The sequence below is a fragment of the Anolis sagrei genome, chromosome 4, assembly GCF_037176765.1.
Source record: "Anolis sagrei isolate rAnoSag1 chromosome 4, rAnoSag1.mat, whole genome shotgun sequence".
Classification (NCBI taxonomy): Eukaryota; Metazoa; Chordata; class Lepidosauria; order Squamata; family Dactyloidae; genus Anolis; species Anolis sagrei.
The window spans coordinates 207,713,352-207,733,448 of NC_090024.1; the positions used below are offsets into that span (position 1 = coordinate 207,713,352).

General features: G+C 36.9%; 1 protein-coding gene across 4 annotated transcripts in view; it reads left to right on the forward strand.

Annotated features, from left to right (window-relative positions):
- Positions 1–20,097, forward strand: part of LOC137097010 (deoxynucleoside triphosphate triphosphohydrolase SAMHD1-like) — a 38,100-nt gene that overhangs the window by 3,680 nt on the left and 14,323 nt on the right. For 3 of the 4 annotated variants that reach the window (XM_067468137.1, XM_067468138.1, XM_067468139.1), the window contains exons 2-15: positions 1,566–1,632; positions 3,376–3,448; positions 5,469–5,629; positions 6,228–6,343; positions 6,953–7,023; positions 8,292–8,447; positions 8,980–9,080; positions 11,346–11,454; positions 12,066–12,157; positions 13,529–13,644; positions 14,342–14,481; positions 15,802–15,885; positions 16,839–16,943; positions 17,240–17,377. In XM_067468137.1, the coding sequence (XP_067324238.1) occupies positions 1,566–1,632; positions 3,376–3,448; positions 5,469–5,629; positions 6,228–6,343; positions 6,953–7,023; positions 8,292–8,447; positions 8,980–9,080; positions 11,346–11,454; positions 12,066–12,157; positions 13,529–13,644; positions 14,342–14,481; positions 15,802–15,885; positions 16,839–16,943; positions 17,240–17,377 (1,529 nt within the window). Of the gene's footprint in view, positions 1–1,565; positions 1,633–3,375; positions 3,449–5,468; positions 5,630–6,227; positions 6,344–6,952; positions 7,024–8,291; positions 8,448–8,979; positions 9,081–11,345; positions 11,455–12,065; positions 12,158–13,528; positions 13,645–14,341; positions 14,482–15,801; positions 15,886–16,636; positions 16,721–16,838; positions 16,944–17,239; positions 17,378–20,097 lie in introns of those variants that run through there. The other variant, XR_010909906.1, reaches the window with a different exon arrangement.

A 20,097-nucleotide genomic window follows, 5' to 3' on the forward strand; every position in this document is an offset into this window, starting at 1 on the left:
GATAGCCATGTATAATTTTTTGAAAGGATGTCATAAAGGAGGAGGACCAGGTTTGTTTTCTATTGTCCTGGAGACTCAAAGCAATGGGTTCAAACTACAGGAAAGGAGATTCCACCTGAACATTAGGAAGAACCTCCTGACCATAAGAACTGTTCAGCAGTGGAAATCACTGCTTCAGAGAGTGGTGGAGGCTCCTTCTCTGAGGCTTCTAAAAAGAGGCTGCATAGCCATCAGTTGAGGGTGCTTTGATTGTGCTTTTCCTCCATGGTAGAGTCTTGGAGTGAATGTCTCTTCCAACTCTGTGATATCACTCATTCTTCCCCTAATAAGATGCTTATTCTTGTTAGAGCAGTGGTTCTCAACCTTTCTAATGCCGTGACCGCTTAATACAGTTCCTCATGTTGTGGTGACCCCCAACCATAAAATTATATATGTTGCTACTTTGTAACTGTTAATTTGCTACTGTTAAGAATCGCAATATAAATATCGGTTATGTGGGTGTATTTTCATTGTTACAAAGTGAACATAAACCATAGTGATTAATCACAAAACCAATATGTCATTTTATATTGTGAAATATTTATTTCTAATTACAAATAAATGAAATTTAGATTAGAAGCATGTCATAGCATAGGTAACAGTCTCAATATAACAGCAAATAGATTTAACATACATACAACATACAACTCACATTGTAACCTAGTAATATAACAACAGGAAACCACATTGCTACATTTTGCAGCAGGACGCTGCAAAACATCAGTGCGAAAGTTGTGCTTGCTTCTTTCTCACCAAATCAGAAATTCTTGGGGCAGTCTTTGCGCCAACATCAGTGCGAACTTCAAAAAGTCCTCAGTATATCTTCTTTTCTTGATGTTCTTCGGATCCATTGTCATGCTAATATAACCAAATATGGCTCTTGAGCAACGCAAAGCTTCACTGATCCTGCACCAAAAAAAAAAAAAAAAGGCACTGAAGAGGTTTGGGGAAAATACATTCAGACATGTGGGTATTGCAGTACTTTCCACAAACGACCCCCCGGGGGGTCGCGACCCCCAGGTTGAGAACTGCTGTGTTTGAGGCTTAAGCAACATGATTCCTTTCTTTCCATATCTCTGGCATTTATAAACCTCTTTCTTGTATTATAGCACTCAATGTGGATAGTTGAGGTGCTCTGTGTATTCTTGAGGTTCAGTGTTACATTGCTTTGGGTTTAAAAACGCATTTTTCCCAACTGAGTATGATTTTGTGCAGGGTGGGAGTTGCCTATGCGTGCAGAAACTACTGTTTTATTTTTCAGTATTTTATTTCCATCATGATTGGCCAACAGTTGCCCAAATTTATCAAGATTAAAATCTCCAACAGCAGTATTTGCAATTGTAATATGCTGATTTGGAAAATTCTGCAGAATATAGTTTGTGTGCAGGTTATAGATACAAAATAGATAGATAGTAGCCTAATATTTCATACATTTTTATTGTAAAATTTGCATGATTCTTGAAATACCAAGAATTTCAGAAACATATAGGTGTAGGGAACTAACTGTTGTTTTCTTTACCTCTTAGAAAACGATATCACTGGTTCATGTTTGCCTCACCTTACAGAATCTCGTCTTGAAAAAATTGGATTTCGGTAAGAGGAATTTTGTTTAATTTAGGAAGTTATGAAAATTAGTGTGATAATTCCTACATTAATATTTTGTGCAGTTAGTGCCTATTTTGATCTGCATACTGCTGAAGAAAAAGGAATGTGACCCTGATATTGACCTAGTAGTGTTACAGTTAGCTGAATGCATGTAAGAAGAAGTTGTTATTTGTGACTGCAGAATCAATGTAGGCGTGTTGAAGGCTTTCATGGCTGGAATCACTGAGCTGCTGTGAGTTTTCCAGGCTGTATGGCCATGTTTATTTATTATTATAACCATTAGATGCCCAAACAAGACAGTTATAATAACAATTTACATTTAAAATAATAATTAAAATATCACATATAAAAACATCCAATTAAAATTATGCAAGTTCGGGTCATAATTCAGGTCAGTCCATTGTCAGTCCAATAAATCATTCTCAACCTGGTTGGTTGAAAACACAGAAACGTGGGCCACTCTTAACTCTTACCATGCCAGACTACACATTGAAGCCATTGAAATTCACAAGCATGTGGACATTTCAACAGAAAGGGGGGGGGGGGGACCATGAAAATGAACAAAATTTGGCTACCAGTATTAAAAAACTCTAAAATCAGGACAATAAATAAATAACAACACTCAAAAAGCAGGGGAATTCCAGACATAGATCAATCAGAACCAGCTAACACTTCCCAACAAAGGATTCACCCAGGCAGGAAGCAGCCAGCTGCAAGACCATTTAATGCTAAACAAGGTGGGCAATTGCAACATTCACACCTGCCTCAAGGAGATGAGTTCTTTCTCCCACCCTGGACACTCCACAGATATATAAACCTCACTCGTCTTGGTTCCAACAGACCCCTCAACCTCTGTAGATGCCTGCCATAGATGTGGGCAAAATGTCAGGTGAGAATGCTACTGAACATGGTCATACAGCTCAGAAAACGCACAGCAACCCAGTGTAGGAGTCTATAAATGATTGTAGTGTTATTTCTAGTTCTGAAAGCAAATCTTACCTACTGATATATTGGCAGACAATTACTGACTCACAAAACTAAAAAGAAATTTCATTTCATTTATTATACTACAAAAAGGAATCCTGTTCTCAAGGATCACAAAGATGGATGCTGCTTTGTATTTCTCGGGATTTCACAATAGAAGGGTATATTATGCAGTAGAAAGTAAAACAGATGTACTTAGGAAAAAGTTCGATCAACGAAGATCTTTTCAGTGTCAAATACAACAGAATTTTGTGAAAGTACAAGTGTAAGGAATCAGAGTATAGGTTATGTAACCAACACATTTTCTGTTCACCTCAAACACTGTTCACTCCTTCAGGGTAGACAAAGGCGGGATACAAATAGAATAAATAAATATAAATAAATAATTAAATAAACTAAGTTCATGATTACAGTGTGTTGCACCTAGCTGTATGAATGGACAGCACTTAACAAGAACTATTACGTTATTCATTAAAACTGCATTTGATTGCTTTTTGATTGGAGAAAATCTTCATTGTTGTCACTAGATGAACATATTAAAGTTAATTTGAAAATTTATACATGATAGAGTATTTTATGATGTGGTAAGGCCCACTGTTCTGGTCTTCTTTATGGAAACAAGTAGCTTCATTCTCTTGGAAAGATCTTTAATTGAAAACCTCTGTAGAAGTTTTTATGGTAGATTAGTTAATATAAGTTTATTGTAAAGTGTCAATTTAATCCTGTGTGTTTATTAATAATTTTCAGAGATATGAATATGAGACTAAAGATTCTAGATTGCCTACGCAAACTGGCACAAAGTGATGCTGATAAAATGAAGGTGAGAGAAGCACTTGTTTTAATGTGAAAGCAAGTTTAGTTTTTTGTCCGTGAGACGTAACAGTAACACCTTACCCCCAAACTACTAACATAAGGATGATTTCTACATTACCAACTTTTATTGTTAGTGATGACATTTTAGATACAAATATATTGAATACTTACTGATTTAAAATTGTTTTTCTATTTTTTTTCTTTCTTATCTTCCTTCTAATTAGCTAGTCAAAGAGTAGTTGCCATTTGGAGTGGAAGAGCAGAACGGAAATAAACTTTACAGCATATTGTTTGTTGGAAGGGAGGTTTCACAATTTCTTCTTCTGCTCCCTCCCCCTTCAAAGAGCATAGAGCCAAACTAATAATATATTGGTCTACAGCAGGAGACTGATGGTTGTTAGATCAAGCGTGGACATGGGCTGGGAACCACACACAGAACCTTCCCTCTCAACCTCTCACCCACTGAAAAACCATATGCGCACACTCTTTTCTTTCCCTTAGATAAAAACCCAGAGATACTGCCTTTCTATTTGTTTTGTCTTGTATACAAGGAGGAGATTTAAATCCACTTTCCTTTCATTCTAAAATTCCTTTATAAGAAGTGATTGCACCAAGGACACCAGTGTGATCCTGGCTTTCTAAAATTCAGACTCCTATCCACTGCTACGGAACACATCTCACTCCTCCCAGTGCACCCAGCAGTTGTTTGTGAGAATTGTGATGTCTTTCCCGTTTTCTCCCCATCAGTGCTGGCCAGGAACAGAGCATCAGGCAGGGCAATTTTGGTATGGATGCCAACGGGGCTTGCATATAAGCTGTGAGCTGGCTCTAGTTTGATTTATTTTAAATGAAGGAATAAGATTTGTGCATGTTCTTTCTTCATATGAGAAAATTGCATGGACTAGCATTTGGAAGATAATCTTAGCTGCTTAAGGTTGTATTCAGGTTAAGTGGAAACGTGGGCTTGAATTTAAATGCTCTCCAATTAAGAAGTAAAAGTTGGATGAATATTATGAGCAATGTGTTGGAGATCAGATTTTAAGAGGATGCTTTATAAGTAATTTTTCCTTATTACCGGCTTTACCTTGAAGGAGCTGGGGATGGCGACAGCTGACAGGGAACTCTGGTGTGGGCTGGTCCATGAAGTCATGAAGAGTTGGAAGTGACTGAATGAATAACAACATAGGCAGCAAAGGGGAAAATGTAATTAATCAAATATTTTGGTCCTTGAGCAATTGACTGCCGGGCCCTGATGAGATGGTGCCAACTTCTAGAACTGCTGTAGAACAGCACTGAGCAACTGCAATGGGATTGGCAAACATTTTCCAGTGCAGTATCTTGGGATTTTCTATTTGGTGTAAGAGCAAATGTGAATCGAATTTCATAAATATGAGACTTTGTGGCGGTAGAGGATTCTTCTTGCATAAATTTTGAAATGGTTTTGGGATAGATAGCAAGAAAAAGCATCCTTTGCCAATTCTTCCAGTTAAGATTATTTTTCTCAAATTAGCTCAAATATATCACAGTACAATGAATTTTGCATACTTGCTGAGAGTGGGGGAGTTGCTATTTGGAGTACAACTTCCAGAATTGCTTGGTCACCATAGCAAGTTGCCGAAGAGATACTGAAAACCAGTGCAAATATTTTCCTCCAGTCTCTAAATATGTGTCATGTTGATACCAGTTGAATTGTCAAATAATAAATATACTTAACACTTTTGTTGGTGATCAGATATATATCTATATTTATTTCTGATAACTATCTGTGACTATGAATGATTTTCCTGCTTCTTGTCAGGGGGTTGAACTGGATGACCCATGAGGTCATCCCGCTCCGAGTTGTCTCTGGGCTGAGAGGGGCAGTATGTAAATATAGTAAATAAAGAAATAAATAAATTCTATGATTCCATCACAGAGATGAGGAAACCCTACAGTATTGGTTGTCTCAGAAATTCATTTTTTAAAATAAAATACATTCATTTTCTTTGTACAGGTCAGCTGTTATACTTTTTTTAATTTTTTTTCAGGTATTTAATGATCCTGTCCATGGTCACATTGAAATGCACCCTCTGCTTGTTAAAATAATCGACACACCTCAGTTTCAGCGCTTACGATACATTAAACAGTTGGGTGGAACTTACTATGTTTTCCCAGGAGCATCACACAATCGGTTTGAGCATTCACTTGGGTAAAGAGATCTTCCATTTTTTATTGAGCTAGAATACTTTGCCACTAATGTATACTGAAATGAAAGCGGTTCCTGTGAGCATCAGCCAATGCCACTTTTGGGCCACTTGATAATAGTGGTACATGGCAGCACCTCGCAACAGTATGAATTGCTACTAATAACATTATAGTTCTTTTATAGGGAAACCCAATTCAGGAAAATACTTAAATATGTTTTTGAACTTTTGGGAAAGTATATATGCATAGATAAAAGTGGTTTAAAGTATTAAAAACCCACTTACTGCAGATGAACCAAATAAAAGTTGGTTCTAAACATTGTGAGATGCAATACAGTAGAGAATGAATGTATGGTGTCTCCCTTTCAGAAAAGAGAAAATCTGGTCTTCTGTTTCCATTTCATTTTTTGGGATGTGTGGAGTGTGATAATTGATTACAGTTATGTCATCTTTGTAAATAACATCTACAGTGGGTGTGGTTACTGTTGAATAAGCCTGGTGACATTTCACAATTGGCCACAGTGATGAACTGGCAAATATGTGTTTTATTTGTAAACAAAATTTCAGATAATACAGAATTGAAACCTTACTTTCTTGCAACAGAGTTAGCCATCTGGCAGGCTGCTTGGTCCGGGCACTGCAAGAGCGACAACCAGAACTGGATATTGACAACAGAGATATTTTGTGTGTTCAGATTGCTGGACTCTGTCATGATTTAGGTAAGATGCTTCTCAAATATCTTAAAGTGAATATGTGACATGAAAATAAAGTTACTATTCCACACTAAAATACTTAGCAGATATGCTCGTATACTATTTTGTCCAGTAATTTCTAACTCAGTTTATAACAGAAAGATAGGATAAAACTAAAAGATTTTATTTAAAATTTTAAAAGCCTAGCTAATAAATGTCAGGTTCATATCATTAAGTTCATGCAGTGTACCTCACTGAAGGTTGTGGAGGGGAAAGGATCCTTACGTGAATATTTACTGATGGAAAACGTCTTGCATATCGTATGTTAGCTTTTTGATATCGGTGAAGGAGTTCATGTGGGCTAATAAAAAATACATCTAGGCAGAAAAGAGCAGTGTAACTAGAGCTGATCTGGAAGCATGCTTCCCATTTTGAATCAAGGAATAAAGCCTTCACAGTTGGAATAGGTAGGTCCATAGCTGGAATACAGTCTGACAACCTAATTAAATGTTTATCTCTTGGGTGAAATAGTACTGAAATCGTTGGTTGAGAGGTACATATAAATGAAAAGGAATGATGAATATGTGTATCTGTCATTTTCCTATGGTTTATATATGACAATTTCTTTCCTTTTAGGTCATGGACCATTTTCACATATGTTTGATGGAAGATTCATCCCACGGGCTCGTCCTGGATTCCAATGGAAGGTGTGTATGCTATATGCAAAATAATATTCATATTGTCTTCATTTGGTTAATAATAGAACTATTGTGTGGTCCTCAAATAAATTAAAAGTGTGCAACAACACACACTCATGTATAGGAGTAGAAATTTTTGTCAGGATGTGTCCGTAACCAGCTGAACCAAAAAGCTGCTTCGTCCACTCCATGCCAGTTTGGTTGGGAGTAGAACTCTGGCTTCTGATAAGAGCCATCTGGACTGGAGGAGGGGAACCTGAGAAGTGTATATGTTTTGTGGGAATGGAATGTAGCTGTTAGAAATAGATAGTAGGAGGGGTCACGGGTCAACTAAATGATATATTACTAGTTTGGTGGGAAATCGTCACAAGCCAATACATCTGTGTAATTTTAGCTCTGAAACCTGTCTTCAATGTATACATGAGGTCAACTTATATATGAGTATATATGGTTAGTAATATTTTAAGACTTGAATATATAGGATTGTGAATACTGTAATTTGTTTAAAATAGAAGTTTTTTTTTATTTTAAATATAATTATTCTGAATATATGTGTGAAATAGCCACAAAGTATCCATTTCTGGTCAGTTGCTAAATTGTAAGTGAGCATTGGTATAGTAAAGGTAAACATTTCCCCTGGCATTAAGTCTAGTTGTGTCAGACTCCGGGGGGAGGTGCTCATTCCAAGCCAAAGAGTCAGTGTTGTCCATAGACTCCTGCAAGGTCACATGGCCAGCATGACTGCATGGAGTGCTGTTACCTTCCCGCAGAAGTGGTACCTATTGATCAACTCACACTTGCATGTTTTAAAATTACTAAGTTGGCAGAAGCTGCACCTAACAGTGGGGGCTCACCCCACTCCCTGGAATCGGAGTACCAACCTTTTGGTCAGCAAGTTCAGCAGCTCATCAGTTTATCCTGCTGCGCCACCAGGGGGCAACATTGATATACATTTGTATTATTCATTGAACTAGTCTAGTTGGCACTAGCAGTTCAACTTTGGCCAAAAATTACCGTCTTACAAATAATACGTGTTTGGGAGTAATTTGTGTATTGGGTGCTGTGGTCAAGTACAGCTTTCTAGTGTTCATTTTACTGCCTGTGCAATGTGGTAACAAGAAACTTCTTTGCAATAATGTGAACCATACTGATTAGACATATTATTTATTTCCTTGATGTGTGAAGGAAGTCATTGTTTGAATATTCTTGCATTCAGTTGTAGTGTTTTTGTTGACAGCATATGCTTGGCTTAATAATTAGAATTGTCTTCTTTGCAGCATGAAGATGCTTCTGTTCAGATGTTTGAACACTTGATCTCTTCCAACAAGCTAAGGCCTGAAATGGAAAGTTATGGTCTAAAGCTGAATGAAGACATACCCTTCATTAAAGAACAGATAGCAGGACCTATCGAATCTAAAAAAGATGACTCTTCTGTGAGTCCCATTTTTCATCTTTGCATGTTACTTAAGTGCTGTTTAAGTCTAGCAGAATGACTAGAAGATCATTTCTTTTTTAGGATAGGGATCTCAAGAGGAAAGGTAGCACATGTGTGAGAGACATTTTATTTACTTTGAACACATTTGCCATAATTAGAGAGTAAAAAACAGAATAATGCTTTAAAAGATTGTATTTCTTTGGGTGGAAATGATGCGGACTCTGAACTAAGCTTTTGGAATATGGAGATGGAATACAAACCAAAAGATTGATTCAAATAGCAGAACAATAGATCGTCCTTTGAAAGAAAGAAACAGTATTGAGTTTTTAATTCAGATTTGTAGGGGAAACTTTGTTGTAATTCTTGTTTTCAACATTTTTCTAGTCCGCATGATCAGATTATTGGCACCACAAATTAATATTTTTCAGTAAGAACAAAGCTATATGGAAACTATTTCTTACAAACCCTCATTCAGTAGCATTTTGGTTCTTGCAATTGATTTACTTAGTTTTTTCCTTTTCTTTGTCCAGTGGTCTTACGAAGGGCGAACTGAAGAAAAAAGTTTTCTTTATGAGATAGTGGCTAACAAAAGAAGTGGCATTGATGTTGACAAATGGGATTACTTTGCCAGGTATAGAAATTTTGATGCTAATTTAAAGTGTTTGGAAATACTTTGCGGTTGAAAAATAATGAATTGCTAGGATTTTATCTGCAAATATTTTAAAATCAGTGACTCAATATGAATGTATATTTTCTGCAAGGAGAAAGACCCTCATATAGATTATTTTTAGGTATTGCTTAATATAAAGTAGATTAAATATGGTACATTTGTGCTAATTATATGTGGGAATAGGAGGAAAAAAATCTAAGATTGCTTAAAGTATAGTTAGGGGTATAGGTAAAGATAAAAGTTTCCCTTTGACATTAAGTTAAGTCATGTCCGACTCTGGAGGGTGGGGTTCATCTCCATTTCTAAGCCGAAGAGCTGGCGATGTCCATAGACACCTTCTAGGTCATGTGGCCAGCATGACTGCACCGTTACCTTCTCACTGGAGTAGTACCTATTGATCTACTCACACCACCAACTTTTCGGTCAGCTAGTTCAGCATTCGGCGGTTTAACCCGCTGTGCCACCAGGGATTATATGAAATGTAAATGGATTGCGCATTTATATGTGTATTTGCATATATTTATATAATGCACATACGTATATTTGCAATATATACATATATGCAAATACAGGGATTTCAGAATCCAAAATAAGAGATAGCAGCCTATACATTCTTTCCTCATCTAGTAGAATCAGTTGTAATCATGAACAGCCTGGGTTGAGTGCACAGTAATTTTAGAAAAAGTATGTTTTTGTTTTTAAAAGAAAATAAATAAGCAGTAAAAAGGAAAAACGAGGGAAAGATTGGGAAACATAAAAGGATATAGTATGTAAGTTATGGAGCCATGTTAGATAAACAATTCTACACATTAATCTATTGTATCGGCCATGACATAGAGGAGGACAGAGTATCATTATACATATTCCTTAGTATAGGAAGAAAACGAAGTAAAAGAAAAAAACTCTAACTATGACATCTTTTCTAATAAGAGTAACAGATTATCCTTCTGAATCTGCAATGATTTCTTTCATCTTCTTATATTTTCCCTTTTTTTTCTCTTCCAGCTTTGCATAGTATTCCTTCGCCCTATTTTATCAATTAAGTAATTCAAACTATTTTTTCTACTCTTTATGGCAGCCAACTCTATACATACCTTAATATTAATTTCTTTTGTTAAGAGATTAGTAACATGTAAATACTTATTATAATTATCTATCATTCACCTAAGGACCTCCTGGTGGCTCAGTGGGTTAAACTGCCAAGCTGCTGAACTTGCTGACCGAAAGGTTGGCAGTTCGAATCCAGGGAGCACAGTGAGTTCCTGCTGTTAGGCCCAGCTTCTGTCAAACAATGCAAATGTGAATAGATCAGGAAGGTAACGGTGCTCCCTGCAGTCAAGCCAGTCACATAATCTTGGAGGCATCTATAGATAATGCCGGCTCTTCGGAGTAGTACACTAGTAGACTTAATGTCAAGAGGAAACCTTTACCTTTATCATTCACGTAGGATCTACACATAATAAATCTTCTTATATAAATTTATGTGTCTATAAGTATCAACCTTCTTGAAGTTATACACTTTTCTACTTTAATTCAAAACTATTAGCTCATAAATTTTCTAAAACATTTTTGCTCTGTTTATGACATTGTTTATAAGAGAATATTATTAGTAGATCTGAAATAATTGTGATTTTGAAAGAGGTTTCAATGGAGCAATGGTTATCCAAATTTCTTAGAATCCTAATGTTGGAAGAGACTATCCTCCACTGTTGGACAGCTCTTCCTAATGTGTAGGTGGAATCTCTTCTATGATTTGAATGTGTTGATTTCAGAAATAAGCTTGCTCCTTCTACATGACATTTCTTCAGATACCTATCATGTCTCCTCTCAGTTGGTTTTTTGGACTTCAATCTTCAGAAAAATTAGCCAGTTCAGCTGGTACTCAGGGATTATGGTAGTTGAAGTCAAAAACATCAAGCGCCTCAAATATTGAGAATCATAGCAATTGTTTGTTGTTTTAACACATTGTTGAAGGAATTATGAAAAACTCCAAGTATGCATACATTTAGGAAATATGAAAAAAATGCCCTTACCTGTGTTCACTGTGGTATGGTAAATGTTAGTGTTCTTTCCCTCGGTGCACAAATAGTCCATTCAGCAAAACCATGTTTGTTTTTAGTCTTATAAAATGGAAACTTCCCTATATTCCTACAAAAAAATTAAAGCTTAGCCCTGCAAATTCCATAACTGAATAATCTTAGTTGTCTCTTTCTGGACTACATTTAGGGATTGTCATCATCTTGGAATTCAGAATAATTTTGACTATCAGCGATTCATTAAATTCGCCCGAGTTTGTGAAGTGGGGAATAAGAAGCATATTTGTACTCGTGACAAGGTAAGATGCTTTGAAGAAAAATGAGAAGTTAGTGGCAACTTGATGACATCTTCAGCAAATTATTGTTCATGCAGATCTTATCTCCTGCTCCTTTGAAAGCTTGGGGAAACATTGTCTGTTTTTGTCCTTGAACTATGATGGATAATGGGTATTATTATTAGGTAGGTAAGATAATGGCTTTGTCGAGGTTGTCCACTAAGTTTGATGTCAATTCAAATTCCAAAGGTAACTTTGTAATCTTTCAAAATCTTGTGGTGGGGGAGTGTTGTCCATGACCTTTTATAATTCATTTATAGTTGTTTAGTAACAAATAAAAACATTTAATCTAAATAACTTGCTTACTGGGTGTACAATTTACTAAATGTAAGAGGACGTAACATCTGACAAAATATAAATAGGGTATTACTGTAAAGGCTCTTGCTTTTGATTGGGCTTTGTCTTCTATTCATATACATGTATAGCATATATTTGATTTCATTCAAATTGTTTTCAGATTCCTGTTATCCTCAGAAGACAAAAGCATTTATTATAGTATATTTATCTCTGATAATTAAATTAAATGATCAAAATAATAGGTAAGTTTAAAGCCAGTTTTTTCTCCTCAACTTTAGGAGGTTGGAAATCTTTATGACATGTTCCACACAAGGAATTGCCTGCACCGGAGAGCCTACCAACACAAAGTTGGCAACATCATTGAAACCATGTATGTATGTGTCATTGATTAAAGGCATTCTAATATTCATGTAGTCATATGGGCTTAATTGTTTTCTTAAATAAATATTTTTAATTAAAATATGTATTTTTCAAAAATAATAAAATAATGGGAAAAAGGGAAAAAGTTTGAAAATGGATGGGGGAAGGAACTGGGGAAGGGGAGGGGAATAGGAATAGGAATAGATAAATGGGGGTGAACAAAGAATAGAAAAGGAAAAAAAAACCCTGGGAGTTCGAATCATCTGCATTGTGGTTTATTTAATTGACTTTGGAGTTACTTCTCAAACTATCCTCATCTTCGGTCCAAATTAGGGTGGAGCAATTATTTTTCTGAATCAGTTGGACTAAATTATCATGTGCCCTTTGTTCTTTGACATATAGTCTTTAAAGAGTCTGTTACTTTCTTGTATTTACCTTGACATTTTGTTACTAATTGGGTCAATTTGTCCACATTCATAATTTCCAGTACTTTTATTGTCCATTGATCTACAGAGGGTTTGTCTTTCGTTCTCCAGGTTGTAGCATATACTATTCTGACTGCCATTGTCATGTAATTAAACAGTATACACATATCTTTGTTTATATCCCAGCCCATATCTGTCATTCCCAATAAAAAAAGTATTCTGGTTTAAGTTATATTTTTGTGTTAAGTATTTTCTGACTTTTTTAAAAATTAAAGCTTAATTGGCTTCAATGATCATATTGGTTGATTAAGAGCAGACTAAATACTTATCGGTGGCTTCCAGCATTTGTACTTTAAAATAATGCCTCTTTAGAGAGCAGTCTTTGCCAAGAAGGCCAAAGGTCAGTTGAGTGAATCACAAACCAGCTGAAGCAGCATGAACAAAATCTCCCAATACTGAGCTTTTGAAATTGCGAATAGATCTAAATATCCAAATGCATCAGATCCTGTCTGATCTTGGAAGCTAAGCCAAGTCAGTCCTGGTTGGTACTTGGATAAGAGGCTATCAGTGAATACCAAGTAGTATTAGGCTGTATTTCAAAGGAATTGGCCAAACCCTTTTGAGTATTTCTGGCTTAAGAAAACCTATGAAATTAATGAGTTTACCATAAGTTGACAGTTGAGTTGAAGGTGCAAACATACCTATAGGCCTTAAAAGTCATAGAGATGTTACAACTACGTTCCTGCACAAGATTAAGTTTTACTTTGGTGTAACCCAGATCCTACCTTGGCCTATTTTCTCCTCCCAGACAGAAAAGCTGTATGCCTAGTTTTTATCCTTTGCAGCTAACATATATTTGACTTGGGGTTGTTCTGGTAGTCAGGAAAGCTTACGTTTTAATTGAGCTAACCAATTAGCCCATAAAAGTTTGTAGTGGTTTTTTTTTTCTTTTTCAGGATTACAGAGGCCTTTTTGAAAGCTGATCCCTATATCTTTATAAGGGGTTCTGATGGGAAAGGATATAAGATATCTGAAGCAATGGAAGATATGGAAGCTTACACTAAGCTAACAGGTATGGGCTATGGACATATGTATTAGTTGCAAGTAATGTTGATCATCAGTCATCAGGTTTTGGAAGTGTTTCCTTCAGAGCTCTGGTTTCCTAATAAGACACATAAACAATGCTTTAAAATTCAATTTATTGGAATATTAGAGATTGAATCCAAATACTGCATGTGTTCCATTTATAAAAGCACTCTGAGGAAAGTTTGTTACAGAATGCTCCCGTTGGTGGAAAGGGTATTTGATGTGTGTGTGTTTTCCTAATTTTTCTTCAGGGAATTATTATTCTGTGTTGGAAACCCAAAGCATTACCTCCCCCCCACCCCCACCCCCCATTTTAAACTTGGTATCCTGCACTCAAAGAAACTCTGTAGTTGTCTTCATAGACTGGGATGGGGGAGGGGAGTTAAAGTCTTGCTTCCCTACCAAATGGTGGAGATCAAGGACTTTGAATGTCCACAGCCTTGAGAAGCACATAGATGTGAGCCTTCACATTTCCTGAATTAGGAGGGATTCTCAAGGAGGAGGCTGCTGTTGTAACCAAGGGTTCATGGGCACCAACAGTAAACCAGCTTCAAGTAGAGATGGAAGCTTATTTGCTCTGCCTCTTTTCTCCTTTCTATGCACGAGAAGAGAGAAAAGGGAAGTTATGAGAAAATTCCTATCTAGCTTTGATGACTTCTGGTTTATTTCTGTAATTCTGGCAGATGAGATTTTTCTAAATATTCTACACTCTGATCGACCAGAACTGGAGGCAGCACAGAACATTTTGCGTAAAATAGAGCGCCGTGACCTCTATAAATTCCTTGGACAGACTCAGCCTCCAGAGGGCAAGGAAATTAAAAAGGTAAGCATTGTTTTGGAGGTTCCTTTGGTTGTGGTGGTGGTGGTGGTGGGGGGGGGTGGCTTTTGAGACTGTACAGTACAGATTTTAGGTGTTACAGAGCGAGGGACGGATGGTCTACTTCTCTGTACAGCACCCCAAAAAGAACGTATGCACATAGAAGGGAAACTTATATATGCCCCTAACAATGCCAGTCATTGCATTCTAATTACCTTACCTATTGATTTTCTACTTCCAAATGAATAACACAATGTAGAAAAATGAAAAAAAAATCCTGTTCCTGCTTTGAAAGTGTTATTTTCTGTTTAATTGTGCGGTACTTTGAAAGTACCATATATACTAGAGTATAAGCTGAGCTTTTCAGCTTTTTTTAGGCTGAAAAAGGCCCCCTCAACTTATACTCAAGTCAATATTATTAATTATTTTACTCTGTTGTTGTTATTATTTTTATTATTATTATTATTATTTTACTCTACTATTGTCATTATTACATTTATTATTTTACTCTACTATTCGTATTACAATTACATTATTTTACTCTTATTATTATAATTACATATATTTTTTCACTCTGTTATAATTGGAAGGCTACGGAAGGACATTTACATTGAAGGTTAGAATAATGGTTTAATCAGAGTTGGACAGTCTTATCTTATATTACAGTTTTATATAAATATTCAAAAACATTTAACTTATTGATGCCTACTTAATGCAGGCATGTAGCCGGGGGGGGGGGGGGGGGCTTGAGGGGCTTCACACCCCCCCCCCCCCAAATTTTCATGGTGGTTCGTGAAAAGGCCTTACTGGTGCATTATTTAAACTATTATGTTTATTCATATCATGATCTGATCACCATACTCAATATATCCCATATGTATGGGGATATTGGGGTAACGATACAAAAGGTTTGATAGGGTAGACCCTCTTTCACTCAGACTCAGCCCCCCCCCCCCCCCCCGAATTGAAATCCTGGCTACGGGCCTGACTTAATGTAATTTTATTGGCATCTGTTTTTATTTTGAACTTTACCAGTAGCTGCTTCATTTTCCACCTTCAGCTTATCCTTTAGTCAATACATTTTCCCAGTTTTTGTGGTGAAATTAGATGCCTTGGCTTATATTTGGGTCGGCTTATACTCGAGTATATACAGTAGTTGTTATACTCCAGAAACTTAATAATAATAACAATAATAGAGCAGGGATTACTTTGAAAACGATGCTGCACTTGCCATAAAGTTGTTGGTTTATTTGATCGCTTTGTGAAAACAATGTGCTTATCAATCAATTGAACACTTTAAAAAATAAAACATTTTATTCTTTCCAGGAACTGTGGGATAGCCTACCTTCTGAAATAGTTAAAGCTAAGCCAAAATTTACTGAATTGAACGCTGAAGACTTTATTGTTGATGTAAGCATGATTTACTTTGAAAGTACCATATATACTAGAGTGTAAGTTGAGCTTTTCAGACCCTTTTTAGGCTGAAAAAGCCCCCCTCGGCTTATACTCGAGTCAATATTATTTATTATTTTACTCTGTTGTTGTTATTATATTTATTATTTTACTCTATTTATTATTATTACATTTATAATTTTACTCTTATTGTCATTATTACATTTATTATTTTACTCTAGTATTGTTAATACAATTACATTATTTTACTCTATTATTATAATTACATATATTATTTCACTTTATTATAATTGGAAGGCTACGTAAGCACATTTACATTGAAGAAGGTTAGAATAATGGTTTAATCAGAGTTGGACAGTCTTATCTTAAATTACAGTTTTATGTAAATATTCAAAAACACTTAACTTACTGGTTCATACTTAATGTAATGTTATTGGTATCTATTTTTATTTTGAAATTTACTAGTAGTTACTTCATTTTCCACCTTCAGCTTATCCTTGAGTTAATACATTTTCCCAGGTTTTTTGTGGCAAAATTAGGTGCATTGGCTTATATTCGGGTCGGCTTATACTCGAGTATATACGGTAGTTGTTATACTCCTGAAACTTTGTTTTTGTGACTGCCACAAACTACATTTAAGTGGTTGCACTTGCCATAAAGTTGTTGGTTTATTTGATCGCTTTCTGAAAAAAATGTGCTTATCAATCAATTGAACACTTTAAAAAATAAAACATTTTATTCTTTCCAGTAACGTTGTGATAGCCTACCTTCTGAAATAGTTAAAGATAAGCCAAAATTTATTGAATTGAACGCTGAAGATGTTTTTGTTGATGTAAGCATGATTTATTTAAAATGCACTTCAAAAATACGTCTGTCTGATTATTATTATTTTTGCACACATGACTATAATATATGTAAATACACTAAATATTTGGTTTACCTCTGTGAAGGTTATCAATATGGATTATGGAATGAAAGAGAAGAATCCTATCAATAATGTTCGTTTCTACTGTAAGTTTGACATTACTAAGGCGATCCAAATTTCTAAGGAACAAGTAAGTAGAAGCTTGAAAAGCTATTTTGATGGGTTTGAATATTTGCAAGAATGGCATGATGTATCAGCACATTTTCAGAATGATTTGTTTTCTAAGTGCTGACTGCACTTTAAAACAAAATTTATTGTGCATCACACTGTAAAAACTGAAAGCTCTGTCTTTTTATATTTGTTCAAAATGTTATGTTCTTTTGCTTGTAGGAAGGTAGAAAGATTACAAAATTATTGGAGTTTGCTCTGACCTGTTGATAAAGGAATAGGATGCATGTTTTAATTCTGTTTGCCTTCTGTCTTAAGGTTTCACAGCTTCTGCCAGAAAAATTTGCTGAACAAGTGATCAGGGTTTATTGTAAGAAAACCGATGAAGACATTATTTATGCTGCCAAAAAACACTTTTATCAATGGTGCATAGACAATGATTTCAGTAAACCACAGGTAAGAAAGTATTAAGTAACCAGATATTTATGTTGACTATCTTCAAATTAAATTATAAAGGCTACAGTAAAATTTGCCCCATATCCCTGAAGAGACACTTATCTGGCTATTTCTCAGAATACTTTTTCCTCGTCGTGTCATCTGTGAAATGCGCACCTATGGGTTTTCCTGTGCGCCTGCGCAGCAATCCGGAACATTCTAGAGTTTTAATCAATTTTTAATGATTATTTTAAGAATATATGTAAGCCCCGCCCATCCCCTGCCCCCCCAGTATATATGCCGCCAAATGTGGCTTGGCCGGTAGTTCCTTTTTCCGCGCTAAACTTGCAGCATCTACGAACTTCTTCTCTGACTTATTTGACCTATTGGATTGTTCTTCCTCGATTGCCTACCTTCTCCACTCCGACCACGGACCGGCTGACGACTCTTTTCAGGCTAGAATATCTTCCCTTTATTTTATTAAAAAAAAAGAAAGAAAGAAAGAAAGAAACTGCTCAGCCTGTGGAGCTAATCTCCCGAAGGCTGATAGGCATACTAAATGCCTCCTTTGTTTGGGAGAGACTCAAAATTTGGGAGAGACTCTGCTAAAGCCCTCCTGTATGAATGTGCTTTGCCGCTGCAAACGGCTCCCTTCCTCACCCAGTCCTCCCCTTTGCAAGAGCCTTTTCAGCCTCCCTCCCCACATGCTGGGGATAGGCGTGACTCAACTACGGCAAGTGCTTCCCTAGCGGAGCTGCCGAAAGAAAGAAAGAAAGAAAGAAAGAAAGGGGAAAAAAAAAACCTCAAACAAACCATGAGGTCTGCTAAATCAAAGGAAAAAGCAAATAAATAAAAAAAGGGATGGCAACTCACTGGCGCTCAGCCCTTGAGTCCCCCTGCACTGGAACCGATGCCCCAGTTTCCCGGTTCCATGCTCCAGTTACAGGAGCCTCCCCCAACTATCCTCCAAATGGAGGATCCCTCCCCCCTCCTCCCCCTTGAACTCTTGGCTCCTCATCTTGAGCTAGAAACTCAGCCTACAGCCGATACCTCCATTTCCCCCCCTCCCCTTCCTGCCTCTCAGCCCTCCCCACCGCTTTTCCCAGACTTGCCAGAGTCCCCGGTACCGCGGGAGACTCCTCCCTCCATCCATCCCATTTCGTCAGCACAGCCCTCCCGGCACCGTTATTGCTCTCCCTCTCCTTTGGCAAACCATCCCCCATAGAATCATAGAGTTGGAAGAGACCTCATGAGCCATCCAGTCCAACCCCCTGCCAAGAAGCAGGAATATTACATTCAAATGTAATATTACATTCAAATCACCCCTGACAGATGGCCATCCAGCCTCTGTTTAAAACTTCCCCCATCCCTCCTCCCAAGAGGGCTCATTCTCTCTCCCCCTGATCACTATATATCACAACAAAGGCTTTAATGCTCATCCACCGGATAAATACCCACAGCCCCCACATGCACCTCCTACTGCCACACTCTCTCATCCTCCAGAAGAACAAACTGAACCAGAACCTCAGCCATTTATTCAGGATCCCCTCCCAGACCCTGACCCCTCTCCCCAACAGTTAGAGGATTTCAAACATTCTCAGCCCTCCTAATAAGACTTGCCAGAGCCCTCAACCTTTCTGCACTAGAACCATCAGATACAATTGCAGACCCATGTCTCTCCTCTATTGAGCAACAAACCCCCACATCCACTGTGTTGCCCACCTTGCCCTATCTTCTCAAAATTTTTAAGAATACAGGAGCTGCTGTGCCTATGGTTCCAGCAACTCCTAAAGGAACAATAATAATAATAATAATGAAATAAAATTTAAATTAAAATTTTTTTTTATTGTATTGATCTCTCTTCAGCTTCATGGCTATCTAAGATGCCCAAGCAAACTCTATACTAACTGATGCTCAACCAAAGCCTATACAGAAAAACCAGACTTTCCCTTCTAATAAAGAAAAAAGAAAAGAAAAAGAAAAAATTGCATTCCATGACAAATAAACAAATAAATAAAAATATTTATTCCTCAGCATGCCTTTTTGCATGCATAGCCCATTATGGAGCCTATATGAGTGTCTATAAACTTTTCTATGGAACAAAACCTCTCCTTATCTAGACTTACTATCTCCATCTGAACAACCTTTGGCTAAAGCTTTTAAACAGGAAGCTCTCCTGTTATCTGGCCTTCAAAGACCTTGCAAAGCACACAGCTGACACCTCAGTCAAACTCATAGCAGGCTCAGTGGCCCTTCGTCGCCATGCCTGGTTTCGAGCTGCTATTTTTTCCCTTTCTCAATACACACTTATTGGAGACTTCCCAATGGATGAAGCAGGACTCTTTAATCCTGAAACTGACTCACAACTACAACACTAACACAAGATGAAACAAATAGTCTACAAGTATGACCAGCAGCCATACACCTACCAACGCCAACGCTGGGATTCTTATTATTACCGTCCCCAATACTACAACAGACCTTTCAACACTTCCTTCTATAGAGGACGGCAAACACCATATGCCCCCTCTACAACTTTGACACGACCCCTTCTTCCCTCCAGAGGTCAGTACCGTGGTATCAGACCCACTAACAACAATAAACATCATTTTTACTATAACGTTAACCACCCCCCTTCCCCACTCCAACTCAACCACTTACATATTTAGACAAACTACATTACTTCCTACCGGCTTGACAGACTATTACTACAGACACCTGGGTCCTGGACATAATTGACA